The 20,280-nt window shown below is 42.9% G+C and overlaps 1 protein-coding gene across 3 annotated transcripts in view; it reads right to left on the reverse strand.

Moving 5' to 3' along the window:
* The window catches only part of DGKI (diacylglycerol kinase iota), a 410,881-nt gene that overhangs the window by 230,870 nt on the left and 159,731 nt on the right, over window positions 1–20,280 (reverse strand). For 2 of the 3 annotated variants that reach the window (XM_070423975.1, XM_070423979.1), the window contains exon 3: window positions 20,028–20,123. The exons of the other annotated variant lie outside the window; for it this stretch is intronic. In XM_070423975.1, coding sequence (XP_070280076.1) covers window positions 20,028–20,123 — 96 coding nt within the window. The remainder of the gene's footprint in view (window positions 1–20,027; window positions 20,124–20,280) is intronic. 3 annotated transcript variants of the gene reach the window in all.

Consider the following 20,280-nt stretch of genomic DNA (forward strand, 5'->3'; position numbering starts at 1 on the left):
TCTCTTGGTGCGGACTGCTGCCGCAGCACCACCTGCAGCAAATGCATGGGGTACTGGAGTCACATTGCTAATCAGAGTGACAGTGATGCTAAGCAAACTAGAATTGACTCCAGTCTACTCATCAGCCACAACACCCCTGGTAGATTACACTGCGGACAGCACAGTAGGCCACCAGTGATGGGCTGTGATTTAAGGATGCCTGAAAAGCCTCCTTCCTCACCAATCACTCCTGCCCTGCTCTAGCTCTGTGCCTGACCTTGTGCTCGGCATTACGTTCTCTGGAGCTCCAGGGACTTGGTGAGGCTCCTACAGAGTCACTGAGGATGGTGGGAAGAGCACGGAGCAGGCTCAGGACCCACTGGCATCCACTGAAACCCGGACATCTCTTCCTTGCCTGTGTCCAATATCGAGCTTCCTATCCAGAAATTGTGAATTATGGATCTGGGCTGGAAGAGTTTGAAAACTGCTGTGTTAACTATTATCTGCCCACTTATTAGTGTACTAGAGGGGGTCCCACGGCCTGGCCTGCGGGGATCAGTGGACCTCCGCACCATCACAGCCCGGCCTTACCCGCCAGCTCATAGGGCTCCAGCCCACTGTCTGCATTGATCCCGCACAGCATGTAGTGCCCCAGGCCGGGGAGGAGCCCTAGCCCAGGCTGGGCTCTGCGCCTGCCAGGGACTTAGGGGAAGTGTCCACAGGAGAGGCTCGCACAGTTGCAGCTGCGCTCGCCAGCTGTCAGCCCAGTGTCTGGCACCTGTCAGCTGAGAGCACTCCCGCTGTGGGAGCACACTGCCCCCTGGTCAGTGCATGTCATAGCTACCATCCGGTCACTTAGGCTTTTATGTATATAGATTAGTAAATACACTAATATCATTCTTATGGAACAACTCAAGTGCAATGTTCTACAGATGACAACATATGAGGTAAAGTGCCTTAAGTTGTAAAACTAATTGTATTTAAACAATACTGAATTTAAAAAAAAAAAACAAAAAAACCTCATAAAATATATTATGTACATCTGTGACCTTTAAGGCAGAATAAATAGTCCATCATCTGAATTTTTCTCCATAAACACTAATGCATTTTACTGCAATGGTCATTTTTCTCTTTCCTGTCCTTTTATCAGACTCGATATCCTTTCAATGTTGCTGTGACCGCCTTTGGCTGCCCTCAAATTCCTAACTGGCATTTTATAAACAGTTTATAACCTGAGAAACAGATAACTAAGGTGTATAATCATATGCAAAATTAAGTAAATACATTCTGAGTTAAGGTCTTAGGTTTTTCTCCCACTTAATAAAAAGTATGGATTTTAGTTCCTCAATTGAATTTAGTTCCTCTGGTGAATCAGAAGTCTTAACTGTTGACTTCCTTTCCTGGTTTATGACTGTATTTCAGCTGATCAAAGTCATTCAAAGTAGCTGTATAATAAGCTTCCAGGCAGAAATTGCTCAAAACATATAGAATTTTTGTGTTTGGTTATGTTATAATTTTTAGTTGCAAGATTAAAACTAAATAAAAAGATAAAATACAGGAATCAAGACATTCTAAATACTGCAAGCACTCACTTTTTCATAGAAAGCTCTCATTTCAGCCAACCCTTCCTTCACTATGAAAAGTGATATATCAAGAAAAGTCTTTAAAATTAATTCAGCAGGTTGGTTGTTATCCTTCATATTGGGGCTTAGTTGTTATAGAACTTAGCACAAAAACATAATTTAAACAATAAATATGGCCTGGGACCCAAAAATGCTTAAAAATTAAAATTATAAAAATTTAATAATTTACTCTCACTGATGAATTTAAAGACCAATTAGGCTCAGTGCTTTACATATCAAGTAAAGTAACCTGAGTGCCTTTCTAAGGGTTTCCTGATTTTGTCAAAGGAAATCCATTAGTTTGTAATCATGGGGGAGGGCACTTCTGTGATAACTACCAATATAGGATGTAATATAGATCATATCCTATCACATCATGACCAATCTTTACCTAAATAATAATGGAGTGATATGCCATGCTTTAGGATGGTGGGCAAACTAACTAGCAGACCTTGCAGTGTTTGTAAGAGAGAACATTCAAGTTTTGACTTGGTCCTACACGTTTCCCACGCTGTGGTCATCGCTGGTTTCAAAGCAATGACAGTTCCTCGCCAACCTTCAGCTCATATCCAGCACGGGAGTAGGACTGTCACAGCCTTAGATGGCTGGGGCTGGGGCCAAAAGGATCAGAGGCAAGCAGTGGTAGAAAGTAGATAACTGTCGCTGATAAAGAGTTTACTGTCTAATCCTCTCTCACCCACCCACTTCCTTTGGTCACAAGTCACTGATCCAAACGTACCACCAAAAAAGCTATTTTTTCTTTGTTTGAACAAGATATGTGATTTTTGCTAAGTAGCAATGAGTATCCGATGGTAGTTAATGTGGTTTGTTTGTTAGAAAGAAAAAGATAAAGGAGGGAGGAGAGGAGAAGAAGGGAAACCTAGATTCATAAACCTATGATTTGTGAAAGTATTTGGGTCTCCTTGCTGCCCAGGGTAACTGATGTTGATTGTCATCCCTAATAGTCTGAAGTTTGACCCCAAGAAGCATGTACAAGGCAGGCACACCTCCACACCTCCACAGAGTTAATCACCAGAGATCAAAAGTGGAGAAATAGGAGGAAATACTTAGCCCTCCGAGCCAGCATGGCAACCCTTTCTTAGTTTCCCAGTCTCAGGAGAGCTCAGAGGCCAGAGCCTGCTGCTGGCAGAACCAAGTTTGGGGCTTGCAGCATCTCACTCCAGGCAGAATTTCCAAACTTGGAGCTCCCAGAACTAATGCAAGGAGTAAATCTTCCATTAGTCCTACCCCTATGATGAGACCACAGTGATAGAAAATGAATGGCCAGAGGCTTTAGGCAGGAACTCAATCAAACTGGAATTGGGGGAAGATGTGGAGAAGGCACTCTGAGGAAAGATCAGAAGGGCCAGTGGGTGGTGAAAGCAGGGAAACAGAAGGGTAGATGAGGCTGGTGCGATAGATTTACTAAGTCAAGCTTCTACCAAACTGTCTGCTCCTCAGTGATTTCTCAGCCCCTTACCTTTCCCTGATCAGAAGGTCTCATATTCAGGAATAAAACTGATCAAAGGGAGGGTTTGAGATCAGGCAAAGGGGAAATAGCAAGTGAGGTGACAAGAATGTTATTCTCTCTTCTTACTCCCTTATGAACACAAAGCTCAGTCTACGGGGCCACTTTGGTGGGAGCAGTAGAGATGATGGACAGCGGGGCACAGACAAGGGTATCTTTTTTCTCTCCAAGGGTGCAGCAAATGAAATGCTCAGGAAAGTAGAGGAGAGGAAGCTTCCTAAGCCTTTAGAGCAGGGTGGGGAATGTCTAGCCCAGTGGTCGACAAACTGCGGCTCACGAGCCACATGCAGCTCTTTAGCCCCTTGAGTGTGGCTCTTCCACAAAATACCGACTTCTGCACATGGGCCACGAAGTTTCAATCGCACTATTCATGCGCGCCTGCATGTGGTATTTTGTGGAAGAGCCACACTCAAGGGCCCAAAGAGCCGCATGTGGCTCGCGAGCCGCAGTTTGCCGACCACTGGTCTAGCTCAATGCCAGTGAAGAGTTAATTAAATGTTTGACCAAATATAGCGGGTTAATTTTTAAGTTGATAATTTTGTATGGCCCTAGAATGATGTTATAAATATCCAATGGACCTTGGCAAAAAAAAGGTTCCCCACCCCTGTTTTAGAATGTCAGAAATTTGTTGCCCTTTCAATGGGATTGCCTCTAGGAGCAACATGTACCAGAATGTTGCTGCTGTATAATCCAAGGTAAATGAAAACAAGAGTCCTCTGATTAATTTAAACACCCAATTAGGAGAAATGACAAGCATACTTGGCAAGTTCTGCTTCTCTGGGGAGCCTGGGATACAATCTGTAAATTGGTATTAGGAAAAATGAAGAATGACATTATCTGGAAGTTCAATTAATGTGATTTCAGGGCTGAAGAACAGCCCCCATTCTCACTCATGCTGCCTTTTCTTTTCCCCAAGCAGAATACAGGACATTTCAGACAAACTAGGAGGGTGGCTAATTGAAGTTCCAGCACACCCCTATTATGGCTCCTCATTACATCAGTAAGTCTCTCTGTGACAATGGGATTTCATGATCCCAGACAAGGAGCAGAAGTGCCCCATGTCCAGGAAGTCTGTGGTCCAAGGTACTGCCGGAGATCTCTGCAGAGGGTCTACCACAGGGAGACCTTGCTCTGTGTTAAAAGGCCCCAACCCGCAGCCAGACTACTGTTGGCCCATGGAGAATAGTTCTTCCTTTGTCAAGGTGCCATGTGTCCTCTGGACAGACAAGAGCTGGGTGAGGGTTGAATCCCTTTGACATGGCCCCTCACCATTGGCAAAACACATACTAAATGATGCCCAAAGAACCTCAGAATATTCAAAAGAACAAGGAGCAGGAACTAAAGAAGGCTGGGCCTGGCTGGTTTGGCTCAATGGATAGAGTGTCAGCCTGCGGACTGAAGGGCCCCAGGTTCGATTCCAATTAAGAGCACACGCCCAGTTGTGGGCTCAATCCCCGGTAGGGGGCATGCAGGAGGCAGTCCATCAATGATTCTCTCTCATCATTGATGTTTCTATCTCTCTCTCCTTCTCCCTTCCTCTCGGAAATCAATAAAAATACATTTTTTTTTTAAAAAAAGAAGAAGGCTGGAAGGGGGACTCATGTAAACTAGTGCATAAAAACACTCATGCAATACTCAATTGTACAATATGCCTCAGTCTGCATGTGCTATAACCTGGAAACATGATCGTCTGAGGTCTCCTACTCAAGGGAATTTTCCATGTTGCTGCAACAGCTTGTTAACCACTGACCTTTCCAAAGCACATTCTGGACATTTATTCAATAAATAATGTTAACCATCGCTATGTGTATAAAGCAATGCTAAGTGCTGTACAGGAAATAAAAAGGAAGAAACTTCTGTCCTTCCTAGTAAGCCACGTGAGGAGACAAGAAGGACTCAAAAGATAAGGTCATTAATAGAAGACGGTCCCACGTGGCTATGTGCTAAATGAACAGCTCAGACAGCAGGTGCTATAATTTATAGGAGGGTAAAACCTCAGAAGCTGAATCAGTAAAAAAAGACCCAACAAAGAAAGCACATTTTTTACTTGGGCTTTAAACTTTACATACATTTGAAAAATTGAGGATCCCTCCAGCAGAGAGAAGATCTAAAGTCTCATTACATAGTGGGCAGCGATGTTTCCTAAAAGGCACTGAGACTTGGTTGGCATGTCCAACGGGGCACAGTCACCAGACTCACAGGTGTCCATTTGCATGAGATGTTGGGCACCAGGTTTGATGGATGAGTGTGGAAGCTTCCATGTGTGTGTCAGTTGGGGGATCAGGTAGAGTTGGGTGTCCACAGGTGTGAAGAGTGGGAACACTGGCTGTTAAGAAGCCAGAGGAGCTGTGTCATCAAGGTCTGCAAGAGAAATGGCACAGCAGACTCTACCTGAGAGGCTCACCGTAGACTTCCAAGAAGATGGAGATTCCCCTGCATGTTTCCATATGGCTATAATCCAACACTAAGGACATGCTTGACCATTACGGAAGCTCAACAGATGTTCTGACAGAGAGGAGGGAGGAAGGGAGGGAAAGAGATAGGGAAGAAGGGAGGGAGAGAGGATGGGAGAGATAACGGAAAGGAAAAGTGGTTTGCAGAGAAGGGCTTTCTCCCCACATCAGCCCCCAATCCAGCTCTAGTCTGAAGAACTGGTGGCTTTGGAATTATGAAGCAAAACCCATAGTAGGACACAGGCATTCTCACGTAGGCAATCCCCAAAGAAGAGATAAGGAGCCACCCTAAAAGTGTTTAAGGGATGAAAGACCTTTACAAACATTAAAGAAAAATTAAGGCAGAAAATTCATGGTGCTTATAGCTGAACCACTGATTTTGTGAGCACAAATGAGGTATCTTTAGGGGAGTCACAGAAATACCCAATGGGAAGGCTATTTTTCAGAAGGCTGACCCCTTACATAACTGGATAGAGATAAGAACAGAAATTCTATTCTCGCTGCTTCCACTTATGCTTATAAACTCATTAGATTGAAACATTTATTTGAGTAATAATAGTGGAGGAGGGAAGAAACATGCTGGACAGAGCTGGGGCCAGCAAGGAAGCCAGCTTCCCAAACAGAAGTCCTGATTGAGTGGTGCAGATTAGGCTAGAAAGGTGGATAGGAAAAAAGATTGTTTAAGTCCTGAAGTCTAGGCTGAGAAATAGAAAATTTAACCTAATAGGCAATGGGGCACTAATAGAGTTTGTGAGTTTTATGTAGCCAAAAATAATAATTTAATCTTGGGGCAGTATGTAGCACTAGATTATCTGAAAAAAAGGAAGGCAACAGATAAGAGAAAATGAGATGAGTAATTTATTAATTCAGTCAACCAAAAAATACTTAGTATCTACTAGGCACCAGGCACTATCCCAGGCATTGGGGATACGGCAATGAACAAAACATTCTTAAATTGTTTTTTTACCTCATGGAAGTTACATTCTCTTAGAATAGACAGACAATAAACAAGATAAATCAAAATAGTATCTACATATTAATAGTAACAAATGTTAAAGAGAAAAATTAAGGAGAGAATGGGGAATAGGAAATAGAATCGGGAGTAGAGGAGAATTGAAGTTGTAGGTAGGTTGGCCAGGAAAGGTTTCACTGAGAAGATACATGTTGGGAAACACCAGAAGGAAGTGGGGGGCTTTGCCATGGAGATGTCTGGGGGGTGAGGGGTGGGGGGAGCATTCCTAGCAAATAGAACAGCAAGTGCAAAGCCCAGAGGCCTGAGGACCTTGGGAGGTTTGATGAGTGACGAAGGGGCAGGGGTTGCAGGAGTGGAGTAAACTCAGTGGAGATGAGGCCAGACAATAATGGCAGGCCAGATCCTACATACACGGTCTTGCAGGTCATAAGACGTTGGATATTTTCTGAAAGAGAATAAGTAATGAGAGTCCACAGTGATAATTAGGGCCTGAATTGGAGTGACAAGAATGGAAGAGAAAAGAAGACAGAGATGTAAGTGATTAACTGATTGGGCAGACCGTTCTTTCTAGTCATGCATGCTTCCCCCGAGGGTAGCACAGATTTCTCATACCTGGGCCTTATGTCCTTCAGTGGAATAACCGATAGCCATGGATGGCCACGCTCTCACACCTTGGTCAGCTTGCTGCTGTGGGCATTGGCTGACTGCCCATCTCTTGCTGTGTTATGGTTGGGATTGCCTCTAAGTACTACAATAAAACTCACTTAAGTTGCTCTTCAAACACCATGTTTTGTTCTGTTCTAAGGAACACATTACCGGGAGCAATATGCATAGGGAGTGTTGTGTTTGCAGAGTTGCCTCCCCTGAGTCACCTCCAGTGTGTCTGTAAATCTAGAGGGTAAGCAGGACCCACCTGAGCTAAGGCCCAGAGAGTCAATTCTACAGTTTCTTGAAAGACACCAAGAGAAATAAGAAAAGTTCATTCTTGTCCTTGTTTGGATGTGAAGAAAAGCTTTCTATTTCCCTGGCAGCCAGCGTAGTTTATGTCTTCCATTTGAAGAGACAAAAAAAACAAAATCTTACTGCAGATAGCAAAGAGAAGGGAAAGGACTATGTGAGCTGACTACGAGAACCCCAAAGACACAGGAAAACCTCCCCTTTGCCTGAAAATCAGCCAGTCAGCACTCACATGAGGACCAATTTGGCAAGAACCAAATTGCTAGAACCAGCGTTAATTCAAAGCTACTGGATTCTAGTAAAGTTGGTGGCTGGTTATAAAGAATGGTACCTCATTGTGTTGTTCCATTAAATTAGGATTTAAAAAAAAGTATGAATGGCAGAGGATTCATTTTAAGGGGAGAAAAAAGTACATATGTCTTAATAGTTTCTCTAAAAATCTGTACCAAATCATTCTCTGTAACAGTAATTTTAAAGTAGCTTATGTTGGTGAATTTATTATTATTTTTTTTAATGAGAAGAAGATACAAGAATTCTCTGATGGGCTTCAATAGAAATCTACACGTGAATGTTAGACATCTACATGGAACTCGATTGGATAACTAATGCACACCGCTACTATCTTTTGTAAATGGATATAAAATTCATCCAGTTATTGATGTATGAAGCAAATATGTATTGCAGTTGTTACTTATGAGAAGTATGGTGATTGCCTGATCAGTTGTATGGCTGGCACAGTTTAATGGAAAGCTACCAGCCCACTGCTGCTCTCAGAGCTGGGCTGTGTATTGCTTAGCATGCCCTGGCATTGACTGGCCCAAGATTGCTACACTGCTTGGGACTTCCTGGATATGAAGCATTAAAAAGGGATTTCAGCTTAATGAACTCAAAGAAATATTCGAAAATCCCCAATTCTATTTCCCATTCCTGGTTCTCATTTTACCCAAGGACACCTCATACTTCCATAATTATTATCTTGTCTCTGTACTTTGTCGCTCTCTTCTCTTGTCTCTGCTTTGTATTTTCTTCTCCTTATCTTTTCTCTCTGTGTGTTTTTAATTCTCATTTTTTCCCCTCTGTGCTGCCCAGCCTTGGTGCCAGCTCATATGACCAGTCAATAGCTCTCTAACTTTATCATGGGCTACCTTCCTATCTTTGGTTCTTTACAGCTGCTTTTGTGGCTGCACCCCATTCAATTTTTATACTCTCTTCAAAGATATCTCCCATCAGAGTTGCCATGCATCTTGTAGTAGATTAATTGAAGTTTTTCTGTATGATTGTATGTAAACACAATTACAAGTATACAAACACTTATAAGTAGACATTCACACAAGTAGCATCCTACACACACAGACACAAGTGTACTCACAAATTTCAGGCAGATGGATATGAATGTGGATGGGCTGGACATGTTACAGAAGTCACCATGAGGACAACAGGAAATACTGTCTCAATGCTGTCTTAATGGCTCTCTCTACTTCTAAGGTGGGATACAGAGGGCACAGCAGAGATCTGAGGCTTAATATAAACTAGACATGCCAAAGTTTGCCTTTTAGTCATTGCTGATGTAATAGATCACATACACCCTCTTACTTGCAGTGTGAGTCCTAAAAGGTTCTCATTATCAGTTTGCTTTGTGGAAACTGATGGAATTGTTTTTTCAAGATCACAGCTTAAGATTTCTAAACAATATCTATAGGCATTTGTTTTAATCTGGAACACTATATCTACATAAACCACAGTAAGCCGTGGTAAATTATCTACCTTTTCATTGCCATTTCCTACATCCCAAGCTACTGGTGACACAATGAAGACAAAGCCTCCGATCGATCTATCCCAGGAAGACCAGCATTTCAGTCACAGTTCCCCCAACACTATATCTCCAAGTGGCAGTGTGGTTTTCACTCACATACACACATTGCCCACCATTTTTTTCCAAAGACATGATGACCACAGAATATTTACCAGGAGGTTGGCAGAAGGATTTACACATTATGTGCACTATCAGCACAGCTCACCTCAACCATGCAAGATGGGTGCCATTCACCTTTTTCACAGCTGTGGGCCTGAGACCTAATGAGATCGAGCAACTTTCCCAAGATAGACTCACTAGGAGTGGAACTTGGGTCTTGCTGATGCAAAGCCATCTCTTTCTATCTAATTACTACTTCCCTTTCATTTTCTTTATGAGTGATAGATTAAGAGAACAAAACTGATGAAGACAGATGAACATAGTTGACATTATTGCTTTGGAAAAATCTATTCTCCTGAGAGCCCCATGGGAACGGACTAATGACAACCATACCATGACCACCTGTGCCAAGAGTGGAAAACAGCTGTCTACCTCGAAAAGAATCCAATAGGGCTCAGTAGGCATCACATGGGCTAAACAGGAGTTAGAACTCCACAGTAGCCTGCTAGTAATTAGTGTTGAACCTCCCTGTGAAGAGCCTTAAAAATAAGTCAGGAATTCAAGCATAATGGTACTTAAGTGGCAGGATTAATCTGGTGACAGGTGTCTGTGTGTGTGTATGTGTATCTCTCTGAACAATCCTATCAGTGAACTCATTCGTTCATTCCGTGAAAAATGGCAGTCACTTTTCTCAGTGCTGAGGATCCAGGAGAGTACAAGACAGGCAAAGTCCATGAGCTAAATGCAGCTTGTTCTAGTGGCGAAGACAGACAGTGAGTGATGTTGCTTTTAGATAATAGAAAATAATATGTGGTATAAGAGGATCAAGAGAATGGAGAAGGGGCACAGAGTCCAGGGTAGCCTGGCAGCTGGGCTAGTTGTTACACCCCCACAGGATCCAGCGCCTCTTTTATTCAGTGAGAGGGGTGATGACTAAGGCCTCCAAAGTTAATAGTCTGACATTGCCTTTTCGGTTTCAGTTTCTGACAATCCATTGGAACCACTTTCACTGAAGGAAGAAATAACTATAGTAACTACTTTTTGTTGAGTGTCTGTGACTTGCCACACTGTTAATTGCTACATATGCATATCTCACTCTAGTTTCACAACATCCATAGAAGCAGGTATTACCCACATAATTTCACATTTTATAGATGTGAAACTGAAGCTGAAAGAGGTTAAAACCGTGGCTATTGTCACACAACTAGAAAAATCTCAGAACCTAGAGTCAAAGCCAGGTCATTTGATTCCAAATCCCACACACCTGCTGTAATGAAGACATCAAAGCAGGCTTCTCCATTTCCTTCTATCTGCCTGGTACATGAGGTAGGCAACAATAAAAAGCTCTTAAAAGCAGTGTCAACTCAGAGGCCAGAGGGGGTTCTGGGTAACAACTAATGCAAATAATGCTTTAGCCAAGACTGGAGCCTTTGAGCATCAAGAATATGGGGTCAACTCTGTGGCTCTGGGTCCCTGTCACTGAGGAGAACTGAGCACTAGAAAGGAAAGCATTTCTGCACACCTGGGCATTGCCTAGGTGATATGCAAACTCTACGCTGAATCAGGTGCAAATGATTTTTATTAAATAACAGGATTATTCCACGCAAACATATACCCAACCCACGTACAAATAAGCACAACTTTGATCTAAAATTCTTCTCTAAGAATAAAATCAGAGAGAGAGAGAGAGAGAGTCTAATGAAAGTGTAGAGTAAAGGCAAAATAATTGCACAAAGATACAGAAAAACTACAAAGCTCGATGGGGATTAAGCATCTCTGACTTTTCGTTCCTTTACCTTTAAGGAAATAGCCTCCAGTGACCACCCAAAGGGTTGTTATTGATCAACATTGGAAAGTGCTAGGGAAACTGCACTGTATGAGCATTTCAGTTTTCCACTGAATACTGACATCCCACAAAATGTTGACAGATGTTCTATGGCAGTGGTTCTCAACCTTCCTAATGCTGCGACCCTTTAATACAGTTTTTCATGTTGTGGTGACCCCCAACCATAAAATTATTTTCGTTACTACTTCATAACTGTAATTTTGCTACTGTTATGAATCATGAATCGTAATGTAATTATATATGTGTTTTCCGATGGTCTTAGGCGACCCCTATGAAAGGGTCGTTCAACCCCCAAAGGGGTCGCGACCCACAGGTTGAGAACCGCTGTTCTATGGGGAAAATAATGGATTCAATGATCCTTACCACCCCTCAGAAAAAAGCAGGAAATCCTGCATACCACCCTTCTGAGAGCTTCATAATGCATATTTGCATATTAAAGGTGTTCAGTGTTTCCCAAACTTATTTGATCCCATGTCCCTTTTCATGAACAATACCCCATATTGTTTTTATGTGAGTTTAATGCTCTCCATAACATGTCTGTGCAAACAGACAATGGTGCCATTGATCCAATGGTGCCACTAGGAAGGAGTGACAAAACCCTAAAGCTCCCTAAGCTCCATGTCCCATCACTATCTCTATTGCATAAAGCAGACACAATTGGCATATTCTCCTCAAGTCCATGGCTAGCACGCTATGCCCAGTAATTACAGTTATGACACTGACAATAGTTGTAACAGTGCCTAGCATGTACCAAGGACCTGCCACATGAGAGACACAGTTCTAAGTGTGCACTTGAATGATTGCATGCAAATGCTGACCACCTGGCCACACACACGGCAACATCACTCACCCACAGGAACACCCCACTCCCTCCACTCACATCCCATGACTAGGGGTCAGGAGCAGAGTCTGGCTGTGCAAATGCTTTTTCAAAACTATTATGTTGATGGCTGTTCTCTCGCTGAGTCATCTTAGCTCATCAGCTCCTCTCTGTCCCCGTGGTGGGCGAGGCCTCTGGCAGAGCGCCGCCTTGGCGGCTCCTGGAGATGGCATCTTCAAGGCTGGCACCCAAACAACTCAGAAAGCTGGCTAAGCTGCCTGGCTTTATTGCCACACTCACGGTTCCCTCTGATAACCTGCACCCCCCAATCCCTCCAGCCAAGCCACCATCCGGGGGTGCAGAATCATCAATCCGCCAGTCTGAGCAGAGGGGCGACCAGTGGTCTCAGTGCATTCTGAAGGGAGAGCCTAGTGTCACGCTCTGTGGTGTACACCTGTCAGCCCCAAATGTGTGCATGGGCATAAAGCCGCAGCAGTGTGTGCTGGGCACTGGTCCTGTCACCTGTGTGCTCCCGGCACACAGATGCACACCAGACAGTATCTGCACAGGATGTTGTCCAGTATGCCCATCTTCCAGAGATGAAATAGGGTGTGACCAGGTTCAGGATTTTGGTTTTTAAAAACAAGGGAAAGCTTCAGTTACAGCAGGGAGGTAGTGCCTTTTTACTTTTTCTTTTTTAAAATTTTTATTGATTGATTGATTTTTGAGAGAGAAAAGTGGGGGTGGGGGGATCCATTTGTTGTCCTTATTTCTGCTCTCATTGGTTGATTCTTGAATGTGCTCTGACCAGAGATTGAACCTGCAGCCTGGGTGTATCAGGACAATGCTTGAACCAAGCTACCCAACCAGGGTTGCCCTGTGCTCTTCTTACAAGTTTATTCCAAGGACCCAGGGGCATGGCCAGCATCCTGTGAGCAGATGCTGTGATGCCAAATTCAATGATAAGGCTTCTGGCCCACCAGTAAGAAGACAGGGCCTGTGAGCTCCTGTCTAGAATGGGTCACTTTGATTTGTCACACTCATTTGGTCCCACCCATGACCTAGTGAGACTACAGATATTACACGCAGCAGCAGGTGAATCTCTAAGAGTCTCAGTGTTGGGGTTAGGACAATCCCAAACAAACGGCATTGTTAAAACCAAGTCCAACCAAACTACTAATTAGCCCATTCAACCTAATGCTTTGAAAGCAGCAACTGGCCCTGACTGGTTTGGCTCAGTGGATAGAGCATCGGCCTAGGGACTGAAGGGTCCCGGGTTTGATTCTGGTCAAGGGTATGTACCTTGGTTGTGGGCACGTCCCCAGTGGGGTATGTGCAGGAGGCAGCTGATTGATGTTTCTCTCTCATTGATGTTTCTAACTCTCTATCCCTCTCCCTTTCCTCTCTGTAAAAAATCAATAAAATATATTTTTTAAAAAAGAAAGAAAGCAGCAACGGGAGAGAAAGAAGGAGGACATTAACATTTGTGAACTAAATTAACCCTTGTAGCAATTCTGAGAAGCATCATTTTATAGAAGAACCTGAGCTTCAGAGAAGCAGGGGGAGCTAGGGTTTTATCCAGATCTATTTGTCTCCAGATCTGCATGGTTCCTCACTCTCCACTCCCCCTCTCACCTGTGACATGGCCTCCCTAAAGCCATTCATTCATTTATGAAACAAAACTATGGTTGTTACACTGAAAGCAATATTCCTTAGAGTACAGGTGGGGTTGGCCATTTTTTGCCAAACATTACCCACACCAGGAAAAGAGGAAAGCAAAACACATGAAAAAAACAATAAGGACATAAAAGCAGCTCTGGCTGGTGTGACTCAGTTGATTGAGCATCTTCCCATTCACCGAGAGGTTGCTGGATTGCTTCCCGGTCAGGGCACATGCCCAGGTTGTGGGCTCAATCTTCCTTGAGGGGCTTGCAGGAGGCAGCCGATCAATATTTCTCTCTCTCTCGTCGATATTTCTTTCTCTCTCTCCCTCTTCCTTCCTCTCTTTCTAAAATCAATAAAAACATACTTAAAAAAGAAAAGTAAAGCAGTACCCATTAGCCCACCCACACACACACAAAAAAGGTGGCAGAAGCACATTTAAAAATAGAGAAGAGATTTCTGGTAAGTGCATTCTGGAGTCTGACAGTTCCCTTTGTCTCTTACCCAACCTATGCACTCTCACTCACCTGTCTGCCCACTCTCTTCCCCACAGCTCTCAGCTCACTTAGCCAGAAAGCCACGTACCTCTCAGCCAAAATCCTCAGTCAAGCCAATCGAAACGTACCTCTGTGCATGCATCCGTGAGCCTTGTGCAGGTATCTGTATGGCCAGATAAGGTAACTCACCACCTTATAGAACAGTGATGGCGAACCTTTTGAGCTTGGCGTGCCAGCATTTTGAAAATCCCTAACTTAACTCTAGTGCCGTGTCACATATAGAAATTTTTTGATATTTGCAAACATAGTAAAACAAAGACTTATGTTTTTGATATTTATTTTATATATTTAAATGCCATTTAACAAAGAAAAATCAACCAAAAAAATGAGTTCGTGTGTCACCTCTGACACGCGTGTCATAAGTTCGCCATCACTGTTATAGAAGGTGCGTCCGAATCTGCCCTCACAAAGTACCACACACAAGGTGGCTTAGAACAACAGAAATGTATCCTCTCACGGTCTGGAAGCTCAGTCTGGAATCAAGGAGTCAACAGGGTTGGCACTCTTCTGAGGGCTCTGAGGGCATCTGCCCGTGCCTCTCTCCTGGCCTCTGATGAGGGCCTGCAATCCTTGGCAGGCCGTGGCTGCCAGCTGCATCACTCCAATCTCTGCCTGTCCTCACGCCCTCCTCTCTGCATGTGTATTGCTGCATGTCCTCTCCTCTCCTTATAAGGACACCTGTCATATTGGATCAAGGACCCACCCTACTCCAGTATGACCTCATCTTAACTAACTACGTCTGCAGCACTCTATCTCTAAATAGGGTTACATTTCGAGGTCCCTGGGGTTAGGACTATAGCATATGTTTTTGGGTTACACAACACAACCTATAACAGTTACCATAGCAGGTGCGAGGACCAGGCCACCCGCTTTGGTCCTGACACTCTCTTTATGAAGACCAGAGGCCCTCTACCCACCCGTGTGAGAGCACACAGAATCATCTGTAGAGTTTGTTTCTTTCAACACACTCATTCCTAGTGCCACTCACCAGACAGTCTGATGTGGTAGCTCCAGGCTGGGAACCAACCCTTTAAAAAATCAAGTTTCTCAAGTGACTGCAATGCTCATCCAGAAATAAGAACCACTGAGGTCGATCTTAACAATACTTTAAATTAGAAATGGAGGCAAGAAAGGTGAAACAATGTGTCCAAAGTTCACTCAGTATATAGATGGAACAACAGGATTCAAACCCAGGCCAGTCCCACACAAAGTCCACTTCCTTGCTACTCCAGGTTGCCTGTCTGTGTCTACATGAATCTAGGCAGGTCTGACTAAGGTAGTGTATATCCTCATATGGTGTAAGCAAGTATCTTAAGTGTGAAAATAGTTGTGCGCTGGTTATGTGCTCTGGGGATTATTCGGGAGGCGTGAGTTTCTTTGGGAATATTGGATGAACATCTTTGTATATCTTATCAACAAGCATGAGAATGATTCCTACCCATGAAACTGTGAGGATGTTGCTTACAATTCACTGTCACTCTCAACACTGAGGTTTCTGATAATGGGTACTCAGCCTATAACACTTAAATAGAACAAATGAATGAACAAATGTCCATCCAAATAAAATCACCAAACAGGAGTTGCCCCAGTTGGAATTTTATTTAAATTTCCCTCCATAGTCATGTTGGGAAACAGTGATCCTTCTGTTCCAATTTCATTATTTTTTGCATCCCTTTCTCCTTTCTAGACCAGAAAAAGAAACAGTTACTAATTTGGGTACTGTCACTGATCTGAAAATAACTTTAATCCCATTAAATAACTGCTCACAAACATTCTACTGTATTGAATGTTGCCACTACAGAAACATAAAAGAGGAAGGATGTTAAAGGTCATCGGGTTCAGCCCCAAGGCTTTGGCGCAAACTATCCTTCAACAGTCTTCATGGCCTGTCCTGTCGCTGCCTTGCCTTCAATGCCCTCCACTAAAGCCCCCAAATATCAACCAGGCAGCAGCAGGTCATGGATTTGCAGGACAGCTTTGGTTTGAAATAGACTATGGCAACGTCCTCATAAGTTAGGGGGACAGTGTCCCTGATGCAGGTGACCCTTGATGTTACAGCAGCAGTAACTTTCACCTGCAAGTAGTTTTGATTTAGACAATGTATTATAGGCCACGCTTCATAAGCACAGGCATTTATAACATGCACTCCAAGTTATGGTTCAGAAAACCAAACACACACACACACACACACACACACATCCGTTCTTATTTCCATCCTTACCTAACACACGCCCTGTGGGGGCTCATGCATGTCTCATGGTGGTCTCCTGCCTCTGAGTTCTCTCATGTTCCTCTCCCTGCCTGAAATGTTCTCCTTCCTCAACTCCACTTACGTAAATCTTACCCGTTTTCCAAAACCATACTCAGTCTCTGTTTCCATGAAGATACCTCTGAGTAGACAGAGGCGGCTACTCAAATCACATTGACTTCCCCCTTCTCTTAACTTCTCCCGTAACATTTGCTTTGCTGCAATAGAGAAAAGAGAGTGAGGCGCTCTGCAGTGGTGGGTTCACTCCTCCTCTGAGCACTCTGCCTGCACTTCGCTTAGAAGAAGACTGCAGGTAGCCTCTGGCTGTGGTAATTTGGTCCCTATCTCACAGGTCAGCTTTCTTCAACGGTGGCTCTTTAAAAGAAATGAGAATATAATGCTCTCATTTTTATTACAAAAAATTGTTGTTCAAGTCTAAGAAAACTGCAAATAAAACACTCAAACTGGAGGCTCTCTTTGAGATCTTCTCGTCTAACCTCTTACCCAAAGCAGATGTGTAACCTGCCCCACTCCCCCGCCCCCCCCCCGCCACACACAGTATCAAAATGCCCTTCCACCCCCCTTTGAGCCCATCTCTTCGGGCACCTTGTTCCCTTACTGGGCAGCTCTCATTGTTGAAGTTCTTTCTTATAATACACTGTTTTTCAAAGTCAACTTTGTGGACCATCTGCTCTGTAATTAATTGAGGTGTTTGCTGAAATCACAGATTTTCAAGTCCAACTCCAGGCCTAGTGAATCAGCATTTGGAGCAGAGAGAGAAATAATAACCTACACTGTTAACAGGTTCCCCAGATGACGTTTCTTTTACCAGAGTGTGAGGGCCACTGTTAGAATGAGTACTGTCTTCCTAACAACAAAGAGCAAGACACCTACTTCTCTTTTCTTCCTGGCAAGTTCTTCAAACACTGGAAGAGGTCCAGGCTCTCTCTACTCTGCTTCAACCCAGATTATTGAACTCTTCCTTCCACAAAGTTCCCTACTGCAAACCCACGTAAGCACACTCCTCTACATCTTCTCATGCTTGTCAATGTCCCTCTCAAAATGTGCTGCCACAAACGGGCAGAGAGAGCTAGCTAGACTTTTAATGCTTTACTTACATACTGTGAGGTATATCAGTTCACAACCCTGCCAGCTAACAATGAGAGTACCCATTTGGGCCTAAACTAACCAGCAGTATGTATTATTATTTTGCAAATCCTTACTAATTTAAGGCACATGATGTTGACTCTTCATAGTTGTTTTAATTTAGGTGCCTTTGTTTATATTTTTCATATATATATTTGTCTTTGGTAGTTCTTTTGTGGATTGTCTGCTCCTGTCCTTTTTTTCCCTTGTAATTCATTATGTCAGTCACTATGGCAAATAAGTCCTTTTAATGCATTATGTCAACTAAATTCTCCAAACAACATTTTCCTCACTTTATAGATGAAGAAACTGAACCTTTAGAAACATCTAGTGAGGAAACACAGTTTAGGTCTTCAGCTTCTTCACTGATTTATTCCTTCATTTAACCAACATTTTTTAGATGAGAGCTCTTCATTGTCAAGACACTTTGTAAAGTGAGTTAAGAGAGCCAAGATTTGGAAGAAAATTTTGAGAAAGATTCAACAGAACACTAGGAATTTTCACAATTCTATTAACTCCTTACATCTACCTAAAATATCTTTTATTTTCCTTGTTGTTTTCCCTGGTCTAGAGGGAATAGTGATCAAGTTATAATCAGTAAACAGCAATGCTAGCTACCGAAACAAGATTTACCAAGAGAGGTAATATGTGGCTGACCCTAAAAGACCACAAGAAAGAATTAAAGGCAGGAATGTGAAAATCAGACAGAACTCCATAACTAATTACAGTCTATCAGTTGGCAGCAATAGCAGTAGATAATATTTCAGAAGTACATACACAAGTAAGATTAGCTTTCGTTTTTTCCATTTGATGTTATCACGACCAGTGTTTATGTAATTAACTAAGATAATAATGTTAATTCATTATTTATAGGATTTTAGTCCAAATAGCTGAGCTTCTCTTGGTTTTGGTTAATTTAATCAAACTCCATGCAATTACGCTTTCATTAAAAATACATATGCATAAAGTTGAAATGATATTTAAATCGACTGAATGTACAACCAGATTAAAAGAAATGCAAACAATTAAGTACATATCTGAATTGGAAGCAAAATTAAAAATAACTTAATCTTACTCCATTTTTCTACCGAGAAGGTACAGAATGCCCAAAGATCAAAAGTTCTCAATGTCACACAATGAGTGGTAACACTGAGATCCAAATCCAGATTTCCTGACTTTAAATTGAGAGGCTGTACTGCTGAATCTTCTTAGACATTTACCTAATTCCAACTTCACTCAAAAAACCCTGGCCCTCCAAAACTCCCATAAAGTTTTCCGAGGAAAACCTATAAACTAGGCATCGAAACAGCTAATGTAATTTTAAAGGTCTTGGTTCCCAGCTTTGTGACCCCGGGCAGCCTGATAAAATTCCTTGGGGGCTATGTTCTTCTATAAGCTTTGATGGAAACTCAATTCCTTCCTCATTAGTTATTAATAGAAACATTCACTTGTCATTCCAAGGTCCACTTTGCCCCAAATCTTTCTTTCACATGATAAACAAACATAACAAGAAAAAAATTATTATTTCAATTACAATGCCCATTTCCCAAGAAGGAACATTTCTTTCTTCTTTACTATTCCAATTTCTGCTTACTCTGTTTTCAGACTCATAATTTTAAGCTACACAAAAATGTTAAGTTTGCTCTCTCAACACTAGAATTTTAGTTCCTCACAATTTACTGCCTGGCAACCATGTTCTCTTCACAGAGCATAAAGAGAATTTAACATTTAAACAGATTGTTCTAAACAGGGACACAAAGTAAATTTTTAAAAGCCAAGGATATTCCAGTGTAGTTGACTGTTGATTGCTTATATGGTTTCTAGAATTTTACCCTCCAGAACTTAGTCTGAATTATTTGCTAGCCTACACCCACACCACACAGGTGTTTCCGCCCATCCCCACCTTCACCCACCAGTCATGCCCACTGGCAAACACACTCCCCTGCAAAGGAATAACCCCTCCCACAGAGACCCTTCCTCCACACATACACCTGTCACCCACATAGACACCTACTTAAGCAGACAATCCTTCACGCACATCCTCCCTCCTTCCCACCCAACACACAAACCAAAACCAACCCTGGGTGTCATCATAGGTAGCACATTAAAACCACGGTGTGGCATGCAGAGTCAAGCCCTAACACCATTCAAACTGACTCTTTGGAAGCCAATTTAACTTGATACACTCTCTCTGTCAACAAGGAACGAGCTCTTTCAAGCCTCTCCTTGGAAATTCAAGCACCGTGACCCCACTGTCTTCAGACCCCATTTGGGAGCTGCCCCCCAGTGAGGTCAGAGCCCAGAGGTCTGAGGAGCACACTCACTGCAAATCGGACTTGGCAGTTCTCCTCGCCCAGGTAGCACAGGTCTCCCGAGACGTTGGTCTCCAGCCACAGGTGCTCTCCGTTCACAGCGTTCTCCTGGAAGGAAAGGACCCACCGCACTTCAGTTTTCTTTCAGGCTCTCAAATTTTGATTTTGGATGCAAGAAAGTTGAACCCAAGGAGTTTAAGCACTTTTCATCTTACCCCTGAAAATACTGCAGGTGTTGATCTTAACAAAATTCTGGAAATGGGAA

The sequence above is a fragment of the Myotis yumanensis genome, unplaced genomic scaffold (genome assembly GCF_028538775.1).
Source record: "Myotis yumanensis isolate MYYU_CA2020_CCGP unplaced genomic scaffold, mMyoYum1.0.hap1 SCAF_9, whole genome shotgun sequence".
NCBI lineage: Eukaryota > Metazoa > Chordata > Mammalia > Chiroptera > Vespertilionidae > Myotis > Myotis yumanensis.